General features: G+C 41.3%; 1 protein-coding gene across 2 annotated transcripts in view; it reads left to right on the top strand.

The window, feature by feature from the left end:
• Positions 1-19,027, top strand: part of WBP1L (WW domain binding protein 1 like) — an 872,089-nt gene extending 853,062 nt beyond the window's left edge. For both annotated transcript variants that reach the window (XM_044056551.1, XM_044056552.1), the window contains one exon: positions 17,640-19,027. In XM_044056551.1, coding sequence (XP_043912486.1) covers positions 17,640-17,662 — 23 coding nt within the window. In that variant the 3' untranslated portion in view covers positions 17,663-19,027. The remainder of the gene's footprint in view (positions 1-17,639) is intronic.
• Positions 19,028-21,683: the final 2,656 nt, after the last annotated feature.

Genomic DNA, 21,683 nt, shown 5'->3' on the forward strand with positions numbered 1-21,683 from the left:
ATTGGCCTCACAGCTGCCCAGGGACTGTTTGTGGAATGCCCAAGTCCATCTGTATGTAAAAGAGCAAACACGTTTATCCTTTTCTGGTTGACTGTGTTTTTAAAGCTTGTTCTTTGCAACAGCTGTTGGAGTGTCTTAGCCAAATCCGAAGGGTGGACTTCAAACCATTCATATTTCATCCCTGCACAGCAGAAGGCATTTAGTCAACAGTGTTATGACCTGAACAAAGAATTCTGAGTGCGTCTCTCTGTTCCAGTAGGCAACTCCTCCAAGCAGACTGCCAGCAAGGGGTTTTCTAGCAATGCTAGGTTGTCTTATCCAGCATATTCATACGTTATGCCAAGCTGTATATAAAGGCTGTTACATTACCATTGCAGTCTTTGGGAGCAGAGGACAGGATATTTCAACCACTTTCTCTGATTTCCCCACTAGTAGGTGAATCAAATTGGTAAATATGTAAGATACTGCTGAATCCAGACATATCTTTTTTGCAGTCTGTTCCCACAAGCTCCTTGATGTCATGAACCACAGATTCCAGATGCAGTGTGTACATGGAGGATTTGTCAGTCCAGTGCGTTTGCTTTTAGGTGCAAGTGTAAAAAGCACGTTAGCCTGAAGATATGTTAACAGCTTTGGCATTAAAATGTTTGACTGCTCCCAGGAATACTTCATGTAAACCTGGATAGCTTAATTATTGTTTGTACATTAACAAGCAAGGTTGCACAGGCTGTTAGGATATTTGTAGACCAACTGTGCAGTTATTGGAATTAGCACTGTTCATAGGGCTGCATCTGCAAGCAGTTCAGAGAAAATTTGGAAAAAACATTCTAAGCTGAATATTTCACTTGGATCTTAAGTGTCAAGTTAATTTCTCAGTCTTTCATAATCTGATCTATACTTTGGGGCAAGCATAGCCATATCAGAGTACATCACAAGTGGGTGTTTAGTTAGACAAGTTTTGGACCAGGACTTGTTTTGTCAAGACCTTGGGAAAACAAATTGCCTTGTGCAATATCACTAATCACTGTAATTCAAACAGTTTTACAGAAAAGCAATAGAAGCAAGATCTTTGGGTAATCCTGGCTTTGCCATTCTGGCCAAATACAGCCTTATGTTTCCTGTCTCAGAGATTGAGATCTCATTTCTCCAATTTCCCTTTATTAAAAAAAAAAATACTCAGTGACAGGGTAGAACTTCTGCTTCCAGTATGCGCCTCTCCAACTTGCACTTGGGTTTTGGAGATGTCCTTCAAGGATGCATCTGCAGTCATAACATATGGGTTGTCCTGCCTCAGGCAGCCCTTCGGTCAGCCGGATTCCAAAGTCTGGGTCTGGCCTCGGCTGATGTCGCACTTTCCCCGACGTCAGAGCTTCTAGGGTATAAAGGCATCAGCCGACGCCATTTTCCTCAGTCTTTCTTGCCGCGCGGTGCCCGAAGCAGAAGCTGTTCACAAGTGCCGGTCGGTCAGATCCAGAGATTTCAGCTACCGAAGACTTCTAAAAAAGCTAAGTACCCCGTTGGGGACTCTTTCTTGCCTCAGCCGATGTCAGACAAAGTAAATAATTGTTTAACTTCTGCTTCCAGTATGCGCCTTTCCAACTTGCACTTGGGTTTTGGAGTTTTAATTCCCTATATTGGGTGCATTTGAGTTTTTTGCAAGGATCTCTATCAGAAGTGGTTTCCTCGTTGATCTGGGGGGTAGAATAAAGTACAGGTTCCTTGAATCTAACATCACTGAACCTCCTTAATGGGTTTATTGCTTTCATCTTTTCCTTTCTAATGTGAAATTTATTTCTCTAAAACACACGTATTTTTCATTGGTACTTGCCTAAACATCATGCAGTGAACTGGAATAGTGAAGTTGATCGCAGAGTGTGACATTTCTTTACCTCTCTCAGAATTCAGGCATTGCTCCTAATTTTTGTTGACAAAGTTTCCATGTTCACTACCTAAAGCATGGCCCTGGGGGCTGGCAAGTATTGCCAAGCCCTACACCAACATTGTCCCCACTGCTTGGAAAAGGAACATAGTCGTGAAACATTGCTGCAAACTCCAACATTTTAGCCTGAGCCTTTTATCCTCAGATGCAGTAAACTCGCCATATTTCACTTCTCTTCCAGTCCATGAGTGTATTGAGCTCACCATCTGTCAACCCAGAGACTGAGGAAAGTCACAGATGAGGCACATTTCTGGCTGCTACCTTCGGCTGTTCATCCTGGTGGTTTAGGGATTGTATAACCCCGCCCCAAATATTTTGCTGAAATGCTCCATTGAATGGCCTGATCCCACTGAGTAGTATCTAAAGTTGCTCATCTTGTAGTCTGTGATTTTGCGCAAGGCCAAGGACTGTATCTCCAGACCCCCCCCCCCCCAATCAGGCAGGGTCTGGTGGGTCAGGTATAAGAGGGTCATTTGAGGGTTTCCATCTCTAGGGCTCTTACTGTTCACTGTTTTGACCTTGGAGAGCAAGATGCTTGAAGCTTTGTAAGACCTCTCAACCTGGCTGGAGATTTCGCCTATAATGAGCATGGCTTTGTGTTACACTAAATCTAGTTGCAGCCCTCTTATTTCTCCAGGTGCCTTATCTCTGCCCAGCACCCACATAGTCCTGTTTACAAGCTTGTCTGTGCTGGAGCTGATGAGGGTAGTAGATTCTGTTTGGACTGGCCTATGACCTCCATTCCTTCTATCCAAAAAATATTTCAATAAATATCTGGAGATCAGGAAGGAGGAGCCTTCTATTTTCCCAGTGGAGCCAGTTATTAAGGAATGACTTGTGTGCAATCTGGAAGCAACTGGACATTGCTTCTTTGTCTTCCAAAAAAGCAGGTGCTGTAAATCCTTAGGTGAATGGGTCAGCAACTTTACTGGGTGTCGTGTTGTTGACTCCTGTGTGATCTCCTTCCTCAAGCATAGGGCTAAATTTTCTACCCTGTCACCAGAGAGAGTCTGAAACATCAGACTGGGTGGGCAAGGGAGGTTTCTCTTCTGCCACACTGGGGGCTTTGAGCCCTCAATTGATTATCTTCCTGGAGTTCTAGTCCTCTTTAGTACACCAGACACTAGAAAAGCTTTCGTCCCTGGCAGTGATTGAGCTCAAGGATAAAGGGTTCAGTTGTCTGAGTTTTCACTCCATTGACACTATAGTTTGGGACACTGATTCAGACGTGCCTGCACAGGATGGCCTAAAAGCTGTCTTCTGTTAAAGATGAGTTCAAGTTGTCCATTCAGTACATCCTTTCAAGGAGTAGGCTTGGTTGACCAGCTTTTATTCCTTGTGGAAGGTCTCATGAGGGCAAAGGAGGATGTCTTTGAGACCCTTGAGTCTCTTCCTCCTTGTTCTTTAGGCCTATCCAACACCCAAAAAGAAGCCTCATCCAAGCTGACATGTATCTTTAAAGCATCTTGTATCTAGCCCTTTCTAGTGTGGGCCAAGTCACAAAAGAGGATTACTCTGCCAGGTTAACATTTGCATCTTGACTGCAGTCAAGGTCTACATATGTGGGAACAGGTTCTCATAAGTTTCCATGGCTTGCACATGCATGAGTCCTCATCGTGATCTTGTATGACAAAAAAACACATAGAGCTATTGGGTTCTCTCCTATAAAGAGCGTCTGCAAGGTAGACCATGCTTTCTTTTTATAGCTTATGGGACACCCAGACCTAGTTCTTCATAGGGACTATAGAAATTATTCCTCTTTTTCCTCACAATACGGCCAGGGCTTTCTACTTTTGCCTCTTTCTTGTTCTGAAGGGGTCAGAAGGCGTCCTTTCCATTGTGGATCTTAAGTTATCATGATCACTGTCAGTTTCTAGATGTTTCTACAGGGCATCAGTACCCTGCTGTCACATGGCCCCTGGTTGACCTTGTTGAATATGACGGCTCTTTGCACGTATTCCTTAGAGTCAGCATAGGGGGTTCCTTTGAGCCACTTTGGGTAGACATATTTTTCAGTACAAAGGGCTGTTATCTGGACTTTCCAGTGTATCCATAGTGTCCACTGAGTTGTGAACTATAATGGCCAAAATTGTGCAGAAGAGTAATCTTCCTGTCCTGCTTAAAGAACTAATTTCTGACGGATGATTAGGAGACTTTATGGTGGCATTCCTAGAACAGATAAAGGCTCCCTGACTGCAGTCACTAAGATGATCGTACTTGAGGTTCTCTCTGACCCCATTTCATGCATTCACCGATATGGAGTTGGATACTTTGGTTTGGGTCACTTCTGCTTGTAGAATAGGGAGGGTGGCTTAATGGCTAAGGTGTTTGCTTTACAAACACAAGGTGCAGGGTTTGAGTCTCACAAGGGATAACTGGCTAGGCTTAAAATGGCTCACAAGGGCAGTTAGCTTAGTACTGAACTATGAACTATAAAGGGCCTAGATTTGGAATTTGGCAGCCATGGATGCTGCAGAGAGTCCAAACCTGGAGTGTTTTCTACCCTTTGGGTTTGACAGCCACCACAATCTTCATAATGATTATGTTTGCATTTATGAGGAGTTTAGTGTTTGTGGACTCTGAGTTGTCATTGATTGTGGAGCCATTGCGCACTTGCTAATCCAATGTCACAACCTCCATATTAACAAGTCTTGAAGTGGTGAACTATCACTACCAATTTATAAGGAGGGCTTCCATTCTTGTAGCTGAACCATCACAGGCTTCATTTTTACTCTAATCAGGTTAGTCACACTAGGCCAAGGTTTCTTTCCAGGGCAAACCCAAGGTGTTATTCATACTGACTAGAGGAAATTTGCCCAGGACACCAGGGAATATGTCCCCTAATCTTTTATGCAAGTGCCATGGGATCTATTTCCTCCACCTGAGCTACCATCCCAGGCAGATGGATGCTCATTTTAATGTCTCATTGGAAGGATGGTGCACTCAGGAATGCAGCACCCTCTTTATGTTGCACTGTATTGTCAGTACTGGAAAATTAATCTTAGCTACCTGGTATGGGGATAGAACCCACAGACATCTGATCTTCTAGGACCAGAACAGAGTGTGCTGCCTATTGACTACTGAGACTCTCTCAGTGAGGATGCTCCACTGATTGAGTTGGAAGCTCAGCTGTACCTAGTGGTTTAAGGAGAACTGGTCCCCCTCAGAGTAGATGACTGTACTTAAATAATTGGTGCTGCAAGCAGTCCTTCAGACAATAGAGAGAGAAAAGACAACTTCTAGGGCCCTGTAAATATGGTCTGATTTGTACTTGGTGGTTTGGTATCTGAAGAAGCAGTGGTTGTACATACTGTCATACACCTCTGTAAAGCTTTGAAATATGCATGGCAGTATGTACAGTTCACATTCTAGGTGAAGTAAACATGATAGACTTGCGGAGCTGCTTGTGTGTTCCTCTCTGTAATGAGAAAGTGGGGCTTTCAAAGAAAATACTCACCACCCTGCAGAATGCTGTTCTCCCACCTTCTTGATGCAGACAAGCAAGGAGTTTACAATGCAAGTGTTCCTCATCCCATGGCTGGGAGATTAACATAGGGCATCACTCTACACCCATGCCTCATCACAGAATTCATGGAAGACCAGAACTAATCTTTGTCACTCTGAAGGGTGTAGTTTCATTCTCTGTTGTCCCTAGTGACAAAGGGAAGTCTTCATGCTCTTGCCAGGTGGGTTCCACATGATTAGATTGATTGGTACCCTGACTGTGGGCCTTGCAGTTTATTTACACCCTCCAACACTGCTGGACCTTCCCATTGAGGTGTCAGAAGCGTTGCTTTGCCAAGAAGACTTCCATTAAAATATTCTACCAGATCAAATGGATTCCATTTTGCACAGAAAAAAATACTGCACGTTCAGTCACAGTAATTTTTGCAGCTCATTCAGATCTTTCTTAGATGATTTTTATTTGGCAATAGTTGTTCCAATATAATCATGCGTAAGCTGTTTCTGTCAATTGTAGCCATGTCCTTAAGCAAGCACCAGTTGATCAAGCAGTTTTTAAAGAGGGTTTTGTGTTTACACCTGCCTATGAACAATTAACTGTTCCCTGGGATGTGAAGTTTAATGTCATCTATTTTCCAAGCCAGACTAGCTGGTTCATCACATCTGAAGTTCATGTATTGAAAGGTGATGTTTTAATGGGTGTCACCTCTGCTTACAGGATGCTAGTGCTATAGACCTTGTGTGTAGATGACCATATTAGGACTTTTAAAAGAATAAGGTATACCTTAAGTTGGATCCATATTTTTTTCCTGAAAGTTGTTAGCAAATTGCTCTTGAACCAGTCCATCAATTTCCCTGTTTTCTTTGTTGTGGTGGAAAACCAAGGAAAGTTGGCATTTCACATGCTGGATGTATATAGCATAGCTAGTTTTAGTTTTACCAAAGCAGATGCATGATTTCAGGAAGTTTGAACAGTTGTTTCCTTTGATCCAGGGAGCAAAGGGCAGGCAAACCCCAAACAAGACTTTTCCATGTGGATTGCTGACTGCATTATCTTTTGCTATCTAGTGATCCATTCCTGACTAGAAAATGCTACAGTGTAGCTGGTTTTATTGCATGCTTCAAAAATATCTCTTTTTCAGACATCTGAATATTGATCACTTGAGTTGTCTTGACCCTGACTAGCTAGCAGTATTATATCCATTAGTTTGTAAGGACTCAACCATCTGTTTCTTTGACTTTTGTTTGTTCCCCAGCTCCTTTCACCCCTAATTCTGTGTGGTGTACGTTATAGTCATTGACCCACCAAGGAAGGTCCCAGAGATGCATTTTTTCCTGTATTAGTTGATTTACAAGGGGGGGCCATACCTGTTGATTCTAGATCCTCTGTCCAAGTTCCCCCTAAGTTTCTATAGTGCTGATATGTAGCTGCTGCTGTTTGCTTCCCTATAAGTTAGGCAGCAGCAGGTGTTTAAAACATTGGGGGGTGGGGTGCAGCCATAAGTGTAAAAGCGATTCCCAAGAAGGATGTCACTGCCACTTGGTTCATCCCTTCTAAGAGGAACAAATGGGACTATTGGGCTGTTACTTCCCAGAGGAATGAGTGGGCAGCTGGGTGGGCTGGTGTTAGCCAGTGAATTAGAAGCAAAAAGAAAAGTCCAAAAAGAAAAGGCGGTATGCATTGTCATATGGTAGATAACATAATCTAGACCAAGAAAATTAAAAAAAAACCCTTATTGGATAGGAGAGATGTACCCAGCTGCAGACCCACCATAGATACTCCCCTTATAGATAAGCTGGTATGGTAAAAATGAATTCATTATTTCCAGACTGTCTTCATTTGCTGCTTCCTCTTTTTACTCCACTATTTTGCATTAATAGCCTTATCATTCTGCCTTTGCTGGATCCCTCCAGGCTATCATTAAAATTATTTTTGAAAGTTTTGCATTTGAGACCTCCCTAAAATTTTTGCATCCGAATTTTTATTTTTTTTTTTTTCTGGAGTCAATGAAATTTTTTTGGGCTTTTGTTTTTTCAGCAAAGCAGTATTGCTGAAGATTATATCTTTCATTTGAGTCCTCCTAAATGTGCTTTAGTTCTTCCTATATATGGATTTTTTTCTGGAATCTTTAATAAAGCTTATTTTGCATCTTGTTTATTCAGTAATGTTAAAATGCACTCAGAGGCGGATAGTCTTACAGCAGGCAGACATGTGTGTTGAGTATCTTGAAACATCCTGCTGTTCTGTACTATATAGCTTGTATAATCTTCTGTAAGGAATGTTTGGCTGTGCCTAGTAATCCTTTGGATTTTGTCCTTAAGAATATTCAGTTCCATTTTGTTTATTCACTTCACAGCTAGATGGAGTGGATTCTTCACATGATTGTTTGAAGAAGGCAGTGGTTGCCATATATTTCCACAGCCCGAGATATCAGAAATTCTAAAATTTTCTTTCAGTTGCAGCTAACATCCTGGGTAATCAGGTGGTGACTCAGATCATTTTCTACTGGGAAACTGCATGCATGCTGCTCTGTTACTACAAGGGTAAGTCTCTTCGGGAAGCCATCATGGAGCACTTTATTGAGGCATCTGCTTCTGCTTCTTTTTTCAGTTGAGTGCCATCCATAATGCCAGTGGCATCCATGGTTGTTGGTCCATGCACTTAAGAAATATTACAAGTTGTATTTAATGTCTAAATATTTTGACGAGTTTGCTCTACTCAGTTGTCCAGGGTGTGTGTCTTGGAGCCCCCAGCTAGCTGTTTGAATAGGTGATGCACAACCTTGAGGACTGTGGTCAGCCAATATGATAGTATTAGCTTTTATGCAGGGAAAATAAATTTAAATGCAGAAAAAGTGTGGTGCCTATATCTTACCAGTGTGCAACTGCAGCAGTTACAGTCCAACCCCCCCCCCCACACACACACACACACGTGTTCAACTGCCATCATTGTATGATTGCTTACTTTGAGCCTGAAACTTATTGAGAGATTGATCTTGTTCTGCCCCTTGCATAGGAATTGTCTGACAAAATATTTTAGTGGAGCTGGCATTATATGGCATGACCTTGTATTGTTTTCTTCCAGAGAGAGAGAGAGCCTGTGTGACAGCACTGCTAGGAAGATAATAGAGATTCTTAAAATTTGGCTTGTCCACTGTTTATGGATTCTTCCAATTATGCCTGTCTTTTGGTATTTTATGGAGCTTCCTTTTTCTGACTTCTGATTTTGGTGCGGCTTGATTTGTGCTCGCATACATTGTCTGCATCAAATTACAGTTACAGCTCTTGGCCATAGTTTTTTTTTTTTTTTTTTGCTTACTTGAATGAGCTGTACAACCCAGCCAGACACTTCAGGTCATCTTTACAAGGTGCAGGGTTCGAGTCTCACAATGGGGTAATTGACTATGCTTAAAATGGCTCGCAAGGGCAGTTAGCCTAGTACCCATCTACTCATCTACTCATTTGTAACAGGTACCTCGCAGAATAAACACCTTTTTCTAAAGGTACAGAAATTCAGCATCATTTCAGATCCTGTTTTACCATTAATCCCTTGGGGGGGGGGTCTTGGGTTATTACAGTAGCTATGTAAGATTTAATTTCCATCTGCCTTTCACACAGTGAAACTTGTGAGTTGTAAAGTGGAGAATCAGCATCTCCGTTTCACCTCCCTCACCTTTAATCTGTCCACCACACTAGCCCCAGTGATGACAAATGTGGGATCAAAGAGCATTCAGTTTTCCCTTCACTTGGTTCCTAATTATTTCAGATTCCCTTGCAGTTTCTGGTAACTGGATCCTAATACTGCAAGTACCATAGAACTTTGGTTTACCTGTCAGCTGAGAGAAGTCTGTGTTAATTCTCACAGTTATGGGCACTGCTCATGATGGCAGTGTGCTCTGTGGTATGTCTGTACCCTAGGAAAGAAGGGTAAGACACTACATTACAAAATTCTAAGATAGCAATAAAATATATCAAGTCTTTATGGTATGTGGCCATTTGCTTAATTGCTGTTTTTGAATAGCAGATTCCATTGGAAGAAGACTCAGTAGAATAACATATGTTACTGGTTCCTACTGGAATTCTGCCATTTCTTTCCCATAAAAAAGAGAGATTGTACCAGTTCTATATTGATGGTTTACTCCAGTGAGACTTTTCAAAGAAAAATATTCTGGTCCCAGTACTATTACACATGATTACAACAGGTAACACAGACTTAAGATTTTGGAATCTGTAGCTGATCTTTGTACACATCAACATGAATGAATGGCTTGTTTTGACACTATTTATAATTACCTGCAACCAAGACAAGTCAGAAGTTATGCACTGTAACTTTGCAAGTTTGAGAATGAGAGTGGGGGACTCGACCCTTCAGGCAGATCTTTTGCCAGGACACTTAACTGGCAGTAGGCTCACTTAGCAATTTTTTTCAAGTGGGTAAGCCCACTGAACACAAATGTACATTTTCAGGTGTGACCTGGGAGCACTGTGTGGTTGAGTAACATGTTGAGAGTCTGTCACACAGTGTGCATATAGAGTCCAAGGGATTCAAACACTGGACTTAAGGATACATCATGTTAACACTACTTGTTTTGCTATGTTAACATTTTCTCCTCAGTACTCTAAAAGTAAGATTGCTCATTGACTTGTTTGCAACACACAATATACAGATCACAATATTCTGTTTGAAAGTTGGAGAATAGTTGACTTCTCATTCCAGTGGAATCAGTGCCATCTTTATGCTTTTCTGTGTGCCCCTCTGATTCATATGCCAAATAAGACAAACTGTAGTTGATTGCCATAGCTTCAGATTGGTGATGACTGTGGATCATCTTCAGATTATTTGAGACTATTAAGAAAGGTAGCAGTAATTCACCCACTGTCAGGGTCCTACACTCAGATTTTCTCTCTTGTTGTTGGGTTAGAAGCTTCCACTTTTTTGCTGGAGATGTTTTGTGAGTTATGTTGGAGGCAAGAAAGCCTAGCACCAGAAGATCTTGCAAAACGTGTAGATCCTTTCCTGTTACGTTTTCTTTTGTCCTTAAATACAAGTAGCACCATGTTTATAGTAATGGCTTCCGTGATGGAAGTTTAACTTTGCATAATGGTCCTCTCATGTTTAAGAGCCTCAAGGAGGGATGGGTGTCTGTTGTGGAAGAGTCACAAAAGCGTATTTAATACAGCTTTAGAGAAACCTTTCTTGTTGCAAGAGTTATCTAGTTTTTTGGAAAATGTACAAACTTTTTTCAAATGGCAGCCTCACTTACATCTTATACAGATGCGTCTTTGTGTATGTCACAAGTGCAGCTGTTAATTGAATGTAATTATTATGGACTTTAGTCACAAAAGGTCATCTGCTTTACTTTCAGTTTGAATATAGAACTTCAGTTAGTGACTTGAGTATATCATACTGTGTTATAAGGCAGCATAGTGAATTATTTCACTCCATAAAAGTAAACATCATATTCTGTTCATGTGATGATGTGGTAATACAGAAAAGGTGTCCTTTTTAGCCAAAATCTAGGTTTCAGTTAACATTCCCTTTAACGCAAAGTTAGAAATAGTATAATTTTTACATGTTCTAAAACTAAATATAGTTAATTTCTTTAAGTCTGTACAATTTAAAGAAAATTAAAAACTGGTAGTAACTAATCCATTGAGTTGTAAAATCTTGCACTTTCTTACACAATATAAAATGCAGTGATGATTATGAAGCTTTACTAATATGCAGCTTAATAGCACAAAACTGATGTAGAAATCCATCTCTCTCAGGACGTAGAGGTTTTGCCTATAATCCCTAAAATCTACCACTACAAAACTGCAGTACTTTGGAATAAAGAGTGGTTTTGCTGGAAAACCAAATATCTCTAAAGTAACTTAACAGAAATAGCACTGTGTGGAAGTATATTCCTTACATGGGGGGGACATCGTTCATCTGCCGACATTTTACATTTTTTTTTTTTGTTAATGCTGCTCTTTTGTTCATAGATTACTTTTTTTTTGTTAGCAACTGCATTAACTCCAAATATGAACCAACTGTAAAGTAGTTTTGTTTTGCATATGTCAAAATGCAGTTGCATGAGCATTTGTATTGCTAGATTCACATCTCAGAAGTTCAGCTGGTTGTCAGATTTCATTGCTGCCCTTCCTTCAGAAATGTCTGAGAAGTAGCTGTTGACCAGGTGGAATGGCCCTTCATCACACCTGCAAAGGTTTTGCATAGCTGTTTCAAAAAGCAATGTAGTCGACTATACATTTTGACAGTTTCCCCACAGATATTACAACCTTTTCTTTTGACAAAAAAAGTTTTCCTAGCATGCATATGTTCTTCGTGTTTCACTGTTGCAGTCATCACATTGGGGTTATCTTCCACATTTGGGTTATCTGCTTGCAGTAGCCCTCAGTCGGTCTGATTATCAAAGTCTTGGGTCCTGCGTCGGTTGCTGTCTCATCTTCCGTGATGTCAGGGGTATAAAGCATGCAGCCGATGCCATTACATCAGTCTGCGGAGCCCGAAGCAGAAGCAGTTCGCAAGTGCCAGTTGGCCGACTCCTGAAATTTTCGTTTTCCAGTTTCAGAACTGAAGTGTTAAAGTAAAGCCAAGTACCCATTGGGGAAACTTTTTCTTGCTTTAAACTGATGTCAGTAAAAGTCAATAATTGTATTTCTTGTGGAAAGCAAATACCTCATAAAGATTTTCATTCGTACTGTATTCCTTGCCTAGGTCCAGACCACGATGTACCTCGTCGGTTTTGTGCCTTATTCAAACCACAAACTATTCGTTGTCAGTACATTTTCGCTTCTAAATATTTTGGTACTTGGTTCAATTATCCAGATATGTCTTCAGTAAGCCACCCGACTACTGACATTCCGAAAAAATGCAAAGATAGAGACAGAGACAGGCCACCTAGGTCCAAAGCTGCCAACGACGCTTCTCCTGAGCTAGTCACCAGTTCGCCGGTACGCAGTGAGGGACTTTCGCAGCCCCTGATACCCCCCTGCAGGCCTCTACTGAGACCCATTTGGAGTCCGATATGCCGTGAGATGCTTCAACTGTGGAACCTGCAGATGTCTCTACATTGGAAGGGTCTGGAGCTGCTGTGCAGGCACCGGCTTCTGAGGCTGTATTCAGGCCTACTGACTTGCATATTAAACCAATGCCATCTTCTTCTTCTAGGCCTAAAACTCGAACCGTGCCTAGGAAGCCGACGCCCAGACCGCATCGTCAGGCCTCTATGCCTAAAAACCAAATGATAAGAATGGCTGAAGACCTTATTACTTTAATCAGGGGAAGCCAACCTTCCCCCCTCTAAGAGACCTAGGACTGAATTTGCTTTTGAAACATCTGACCAGGATTCTGAATTTTCTGTCTCCTGTGATTACCAGTATTTAACCTTGTCCTACCTATGAGGATTCTGATACAGAGGACTCTCTTCCCTCTGCTTCCCCCCAGAGGATTTTTCTTTTGGTGAATCCTTGCATACGTTCACTGGGAAAGCCAGGATTACTCTGATTCTAAAAAGAAGGTTAGAGATTTCTTGCTCCTGCCCCAGCACAGGCCTTTAGCTATCCCTCCTGTGCTGGAAATTGTTGACAATGCCTTTTCAGAATCTAGCCTGGCCCCTGACTCTCTACCTCCTGCTCCCAGAAAACTTGATAGATATTACAGGGTTCCTGACTCTCAAGTTCCTTTTTAGAAATCCTACTGCGGATCCTGAGACCATTTCACAGGGACCCAAGGGCATTAAGGCTACTACTGCCAAAATACCCCCTATGATAGAGATTCCAGGGCCCTGGATAGATGGGGTAAGAAGGTATACACCTCTGCAACCCTGGCCATCAGAGCCTTAAATTGCCATTTTCATATGTTAAAGTATCAGCAGCCTATTATTGGATTGCTTAAACAGAAAATGATGTTGATTCCTGATTGTGCTGAAAATAAGGATTTACAGGATTTAATGCATTCTGCTGAACAGGTTGGAAAACATACTTTGCAATGTGGTTTTGATTCACTAGAGGCATCTTGCAGGGCTGCTGATACCGGGTCTGTACTTAGAAGGAATGCTTGTCTTAAGGAGCAATCTTTGCCAGATCATGTTAAAACTAAATTGTTGGATGCTCCCTTAAATCAGAACCATCTGTTTAGCGACAAAGCAGAAGGAGTTTTTAAAAAGATGGAGGAAAAAGCTAAATCTATGCAAACTGTTAAAGATTTCTTACAAGTGCAGCCTCCTAGATTTAGTAGGCATTGGCCCTCAAAAAATTGGTCCTTTCCTGCCTCTTCCAGGCCTTCTCAGTTCAAACCCAGGACCAGCAGGTCACCCAGGCTTCAGTCCCAGGGTACGTACAGGACTAAACAGTGGGGGGCTCCCACTTCCAAATCGGGGAGTAGTAAGACTCCCCCCTATGGTAAGCTGTCTCAATGACTTAACTTTAAAACTTCCAAGCACTTCTCAACTGACTGCTCCTTTAGGGGGAAAGATTGCTCTGCAAGCAGAAAACTGGGAACTGATTACCCAGGACAAATGGGTTTTAAACATAGTTTCCCAAGGATACAGATTTCACTTCCATACGTTACCAACCCCCAAATGGTTGGCCAGATCTACCCCCAAATCAATGGGCAGAGGCTCAAAAGCAAGTACTCTCTCTTAAGATTAAAGGCTTTCAGACTGTACCAGAAGAGGACAAGGGACAAGGTTTCTACTCAAGACTTTTCCTGGTACCCAGAAAAGACAACTCATGGAGTTTTATCTTGGACCTGTCTATCCTCAACACCTTTTTGGTGATTCCAGATTTCAAGATGCTAACTGTTCTCCAGTTGCTTCCCATGATATGCAAAGATGCCTGGTTGGCAGCATTGTTTTTAAAGGAAGCCTATCTGCACATCCCAATCAGGGAATCTTGCAGAAAATACCTACGCTTCAAAGCAGGCTGCATGCGCTATCAGTTTTCTGCACTGCCCTTTGGCTTATCTACTGCACCCAGGGTATTCACAAAGTACCTAGCTCCAGTCATTGCATTTTGCAGGCAAAGAAATATTCAAATATACTGATACCTGGATGATTGTCTAATTCAGGCAGAAAGCCAGGACATATTTCTAAATCATCAGGCATTTATACAAAAGGTGTTAACTTGTCTGGGGTACACCATAAATGAAAAGAAATCACATCTGGTACCCGGTCAACAAGTTATATTCCTGGGAGCAAGCTTGAACACAACTTCCCAGATGGCTTTCCTCATGCCAGAGAAACAAATTAATTTGACAACTTAAAACTAATGGCCACAAAAACCCTGCTTTCTGTAAGGCAAATACTGCAAGCCTTGGGGTTCATGGCCTCCTGCATTCCACTAATTCCATATGCAAGACTGCATACAAAGAAACTACAATGGTATCTAAAAAGCCTATGGTGTCAACATTCTCAGGATCTAGAAGCAATGGTTCCTATCATACCTTGCCTACGGTTAGCATTCCTTTGGTGGGCAGAGGCCTGCCACCAAAACAAGGGACTACCATTCACTCTACCCCCTGCCGCCCAAACCCTAACAACAGATGCATCAGACTATGCATGGGGAGCTCACCTGGCAGGGAAGTGCATTCAGGGCAAATGGAAACCAAGTCAAATGCACCTGCATATCAATCAAAAAGAAATGTTAGCTGTACAGCATGCTCTGACAGCCTTCAAGGACCACATTCTTCCAGGACAATTAATAGTAAAGACGGACAACACCACTGTTATGTGGTACGTAAACAAGCAGGGGGGTACACATTATTACCCCCTCTGCAGACTAGCCATGGCTCTGTGGAACACAGCCTTGAGCTACCAAGTTCATCTACAGGCTCAATTCCTGCCAGGAAAACTAAATACACTGGCAGACGAACTAAGCAAAAATCTCATGGACCCACATGATTGGAAACTGAAACCAAAGATTTTCAACATGTTGATCAACAAATGTAGGATCCCCAATATCAACTTTGCCTCCCCCCAGAACTACCAATTGGACAAATTCTGCACAAGGACTCCCCACAAACAAGCTTGGAAAGTGGATGCTCTGTCCTTCAAAATCCATCAGTTTATGCCTTTCCTCCTCTGCCTCTCCTCTCCAAAGTACTACTAAAGATCAAACAGGACAAACCAAGGATGATACTGATTGCACCAGACTGGCCACACTAACACTGGTACCCCCTCTTGCGCAGTGTGTCGCAGCTGGCCCATGGCACCTACCTCAGACCCCTACCTTGCTGTCTCAGCAGGAGAGCCAGATTCTGCACCCCCAGCTTCAAACCCTGAACCTGGCAGCCTGGTGAATTACTTAATCTCTCCATTACCATCCCTCAGTAAACAAGTGTTGGATGCCATTTTGGAGGCAAGGAGACCTAGTACTAGAAAATCTTATGCTGAAAAATGGAAAAGATTATGTGCCTGGAACCAAACTCAAGGGATTGCCACTGCAGCGCCCAATTTACCTCAGATTCTTCAATACTTAACTGAGATGCTTCACAAGGGCCTTTCCTCTTCCTCCATCAAAATTTACGCCTCAGACATTTAAGCTCATTACAGCACAGAACCACCCCTCTTTTCTCACCCACTGCTCAAGCAGTTCCTCAGAGGGGCCAAAAATGTAAAACCACCCAGGAGAGCCCCAACTCCAGCCTGGGACCTTCATTTTGTATTGGGAAAACTCACTCTTCCTCCTTTTGCGCCAGCTGCAACTGCAGAGTTAAAATTCCTTTCTTGGAAAACAGCTTTCCTTTTTAGCAGTCACTTCAGCAAGAAGGGTATCCAAATTACAGGCCATTATGGCAGTGGAGCCTTCCATCATCTTTCATGCAGACAAGGGTATCCCTCAGGACCAATCCCTTTTTCATGCCCAAGGTGGTATCCAGTGTGGCTCTTAATCAGTCCATTCATTTGCCAACCTTCTTTTCTAATCCACAGAACAAAGGGGAACGGATACTGCATTCCTTAGATGTGCACAGACAACTTAGATTTTACTAGGACAGGACTAAACCTCAAAGAAAATCTAAACAACTGCTGGTGGCATTTGCTGCAGGGGCAGAGGGGAAGGCGATTTCAAAGCAAACCATTTCTAAATGGATAGGCCATTGCATTAATTTCTGCTGTAAGCACCATGGAAAACCTATCCCACAGGGGATTAGACCCCATTCAACTAGGGCTGCATCTACCTCTACAGCCTTTCTCAGAGGTGTCCCTACCAGAGACATCATAGAAGCTGCTACCTAGAGTTCTGTAAATACATTCACCAAGCATTACCATTTGCCAGTTTTCTCTAAATGCAGAGCTGGCTTTGCCACTGCAGTCTTGCAGAGCCTTATAGCTCGTCCTAATGCTATCTAAATTCCTCCTTTAATCCTTAGCATTGGGAATCTACCCAGGTGTGATGACTGCAACAGTGAAACACGAAGAACAATAATACACTTTACCATAAATGTAGATATTCAAGTGTATTCACTGTTGCAGTCCGGGTTACCCTCCCTCCAGCCCCCTGACTTCTTTTGGTTTATACCTCTGTTGTCCTTTACTATACTTAAAAGCTTTTTGGTGTATTTGCTTTTTTGTTGGAGGTATAACCTTGTGTGTGTGTGTATGTGTATATATATATATATATATATATATATATATATATATATATATATATATATATATAATGTATACATCTGAGGCAAGAAAAACTGATGTAATGGCGTCGGCTGCATGCTTTATACCTCTGACTATCTGACATCATGGAAGATGAGACAGCAACTGACACAGGACCCAAGACTTTGATAATCAGGCCGACTGAGGGCTACTGCAAGCAGATAACCCAAATGTGATGACTGCAACAGTGAATACACTTGTTGTTCAAAACTCATCTACTTTCGTTTTATTGGTTTAAAAAACAGCTGAATGGACTCTCTCAAAGTTTTGTAAGTTACCAGTTTAGAAGTAAGCAAATGGTTTTATCCTTGAGGTTGATACTGCTTCAAATTCTGCCGATATGTTATAGATAACAGTGAAATGCTTCTGTGAAAGTAAGATGCTAGGTGAGTGAGTTACTCTCAGTAGTAGATCTTCAAGAGAAAAGTATATCATCTTTTATGATACCCTCCTTGTATTTCTCTCTACAGTGTTACTGTACAGTGCAAGTTGTTATGGGATGTAGTTATGAAGTATTGTTTTCCTTTTATACTTTTCTGTAAAGTTTACAATCCACTGTTGGCTCCTTTCTGTTTTAATTGTAGCAGTGGAAGACCTAATTTTCTAGTCAAAAGGATATGCTCCTCATTCAGAACCAAAGACTACATGCTGACATTTGCTTTGGATGATGTTTTGCAGAACATGTGCAAGTTGCATCTTGCACAGTACAGATGTCTTCTAGAATCACACTGTATTTTTACCACTGAGAAAACTGCACTGATGAATGGACCATAGAATGTAAAAATACCAGAGGTAATACTTCTCCTGCTTAAACTTTACTGTTAAAGAGTACCTGATGCAAATGTTCTTTTAGGACACCATACTAGGGCTGTTACTACCTCCACTTTGTTTTTCAGGAATTTTTCTATGGCAGAAGTGATGGTTATGTGGTCTTGGATATGCAACCCAAAATGTAACTTTGGCTATTCTGTTCAGAAGCAGTACTTCTTCTGGTAGGTCTGTTGTAGAGAATCCTGTTTTAGAATTCTCTCCTGCCTGTGACCAATTTTTTTACACTTGACTGCCTGGGATCTTTCCTGTGACTCCCTGACTAGGTGTAGACTCCATTGTAATTGGCTGTTAGGATTATGATAATAATATAGTGAAATAAATTTGAAAGAAAACAGCATTTGACATTTAAAATAAAAAAATCACTTTGTGGGGTGTTAAATTACTGCAGTTCCACGTCCCCCAAACACACACACCTCAGTCTTTAGTGAAAAAAGCTGGCAGTCCTACACTAAGCAGCACTCTTATGGCAGTCTTGTTAGTAATGTACTTAACACAAACCTGTTTCCCTTTTCCCAAGTATAAACAACTGCAGGTCTTTTTAAGTGAAATAGTAAAGCTTTGTTTGTTCTCATCTTCTTAGATCTTTGAAAGGGACTGTTGCAGTTGTTTTCTTTTCATCCGCCTACTATTTTAGTGAGACACTGCACACTTTGTACCTGTTATAGCCCGAATCTACATATTAATGAACAGGCTGTAATTTTTTTGGATATTATATAGTAGAATGTTACTTGCACACGGCTGTTGATTCATAACTGAAGATTGTTAGGGGATAAAATATGTAGGTAAACCTGTATGTTACCCATTACAGATGGTAGTATTGATTATGCTAATAGAGTGAGCACATTTAATATTTGTACTGTGCAGCTTGAAGTGTAAACTTTTCAGTGAGACTGGTCACAGTTTTTGTTTGTATTAATCCACAAGGCCTTGAAAATTACTGTAATAAAAATTTAGGAAAAAAAGATGTAACTTTTGAGTATGAGATGGCTTCAGAGAAAGAAGCTATCAAGAAAATGTAAACTTTATGGTGGTATTATTACATGTACCATGCTGGGTGCTTTATTTCACTTTGTGCGTTCCACTGTTAAATGAAACATATGCTGTATGACTGCAAAAGAAATTACTATTTTTTCTACTGAAATGTGTCCTCTCTTCTTTTTCTTTGAAATTAGTCCATTTGAGATTGTATACATTTATTTGCTCTGCATTGCTATCAGAATGGCTCATAAAAAAAAAAAACATTTTCATTGCAGTTTATTTTTTTTATTTGGTTATTGAACTGCATGCAGAAAGGTGAGTATAACAGTGTGTATTCCAGCTGATTAAGCAGTGAGGCAGAGATGGCATAGGATATTGTCAGTGGCAGGGCAATGAAAGCATTATTTAAGGTGTTTTTGACAAAAACATTAACATGAAGCAAAAAGTTGTTGGCATAAGATATAATAAAATTTTGATGAAAGTGACTGTAATGTGATAAACCGGGTAACGAGAGCAGGTAAGTACAAGTTTGGTACAGCAATGGTTGATCATACTGAATCAGCAGTAATACTGTAGTAAAAGTGACCTGAAGTAAAGGTAAAGTAAAGTATACCCAATTTTGAATGCCAGTTCAAAAAAGTGACAAAGTGAAAGGCAGAAGCCAGCCAGTTAGTGTCAGACTCCCTAAGCCAGCATTAAAGGAGTTCCACAGTTGAGAAGACTGGTAAGCAAAGGACAAAAAAAGTTTCCAACCATACCTTGTAACCACCAGCAGCCCTTACAAGGTGGAGTGCAAGATCTGAGGAGGACAATACAGCACAATAAGCTCCTTTAGGTAAGAAAGAACCAAGTAATTTTGGGACAAATGTACTAACACTAGGATTTTAACATGATGATGTAATTGACTAGGAGCCAGTGCAGGCTTTGCAGCAGAGGTGCATTTTGTTGGTAATGTGTAACATACCAGTAAGTGGCCTACACCATGGATTCTATGTAAGCTGCTGTCATTTAGTCTCCATATCACCCATTCCAAAGTGAAGATCTGAGGAGGGCAATACAGCACAACAAGCTCCTTTAGGTAAGAAAGAACCAAGTAATTTTGGGACAAAGATACTAACACTAGGATTTTAACATGAAGTGGTACTTGACCAGGAGCTAGTGCAGGCTTTGCAGCAGTGGTGCAGTATGTTGGTAATGTGACATACCAGTAAGTGGCCTATGCCATGGATTCTGTGTAAGCTGCTAACATTTAGTCTCCATGTCACCCATTCCAAAGTGAAGTGCATCACAGTAATCCAGGAGCAATGAGATCAATGCATGAACTGCAGAGAAGTCATCTTGTGGAATAATATGCTTGATCCTGGCAGTCTTTTCAGATGGAAATAAGACTAACATAGCAGACCAGTGTTTCCTAAGTATCAATAAATTGTCCAGGCTCACACATAGGTTATGCACCTTGGTTACAATCTTTAGCTGTGTTCTGCCATAAAAATAGATTTGAAATGAGGCAGAGGAAGAACCCCTCACGATGTTATAAACTGCCATGGCTTCAGTTCTGGTGGTATTGAACTGCAGCAACTTGCATGTAAGCCATTGATTTCATGGCTTCTAGATCATCACTGAGGATAAAAATTTGTCATAGTTTTAGGAAAGAAAGATAATGCTGAGTGCCATCAGTAGCATAACAGCAGTATGATAGACCTCTTTACCTAGTAGGCTCTCTTAAAGGAAGCATACACTGTGAAAAGTAATGTACCCAAGAGTGATCCCTATGTACTCTACACTACAGAAGGAAAGGTGGAGACATATTCAGACCAGAAATAGCCTTCTGGGTACAACATGAAAAGTATGAATCAGTTGAGAAATGTACTTGAAATTCTCAACAAGATCTTCAGTGCATGATCAGAATGCCATGGGCACCATTGTTGAATCCTACTTGAGACAGCAAGCAGTACTAAAACAGAATAACAGCTGGTATAGCCTTTAGGATGTCACTGATTATATTAGTAAGGACAGTGTCCATACTGTGGTATGAATGGAACCCTGACCAATAAATATTCATCAGTCTACTTACTGTGAGATAATCCAGTTATACGCAGACAGCCATCTTGATAACCATGCCAACAAAATCAAAATTTGATACGAGTCAGTAGTTACCGTATACATTTGGATCAAGAAATTGATTTTTGAGGATAGGAGTTATGAAAGCCTCATTCAGAGCAGCTGGAAATGTGTGAAGTTTTGAAGATACCCACCTCTAAAATAAAAAATTGGTCCTAGTATGTCAAGCCTGGTCTGAACAAAACTTGAGGGGAAATGATCCAGCTGCATACTGAAGATCATGGTAACAAAAAAAAATAATGTCAAACACCATCCAAGAGGAATAAAGAGAGCTAGCTGTCCTTTTATCAGTGCATTGAACTGAGGTTAGATGGCAGAAAACTAGAAGTGGTAGTGGCCATCTTGGCAGTGAAAAAGCAAGCAACATTTACACACACACACACACTGAAGTTCTGAAAGAGCTGAACAAGTGGAGAATACAGGCCAAGCTGCAAAGTCTGTAGATCATCTGAGAGAGCATGGCTGATTGGTTTGCAGCAGCAGAAATCCCCTTGAATAAGTATGCCACTTCTTTATAAGAGGTAGCTTGGTATTTAACATAGTGCCTATTCAGGTCAGTCTTGTCACTCCAAAGGCCCATAGATCACCATCAGTGTTCCAACCTTCACCCCCTTTGTGCAAAATGGTCATATCTCTTGGTCATGTCAAGGCTCATGCACTTCAAATGAGAGATTACAAACATTATTTGGGGCTAGATC

Source organism: Protopterus annectens, chromosome 14.part0, assembly GCF_019279795.1.
Source record: "Protopterus annectens isolate FY-2018-M chromosome 14.part0, PAN1.0, whole genome shotgun sequence".
NCBI lineage: Eukaryota > Metazoa > Chordata > Ceratodontiformes > Protopteridae > Protopterus > Protopterus annectens.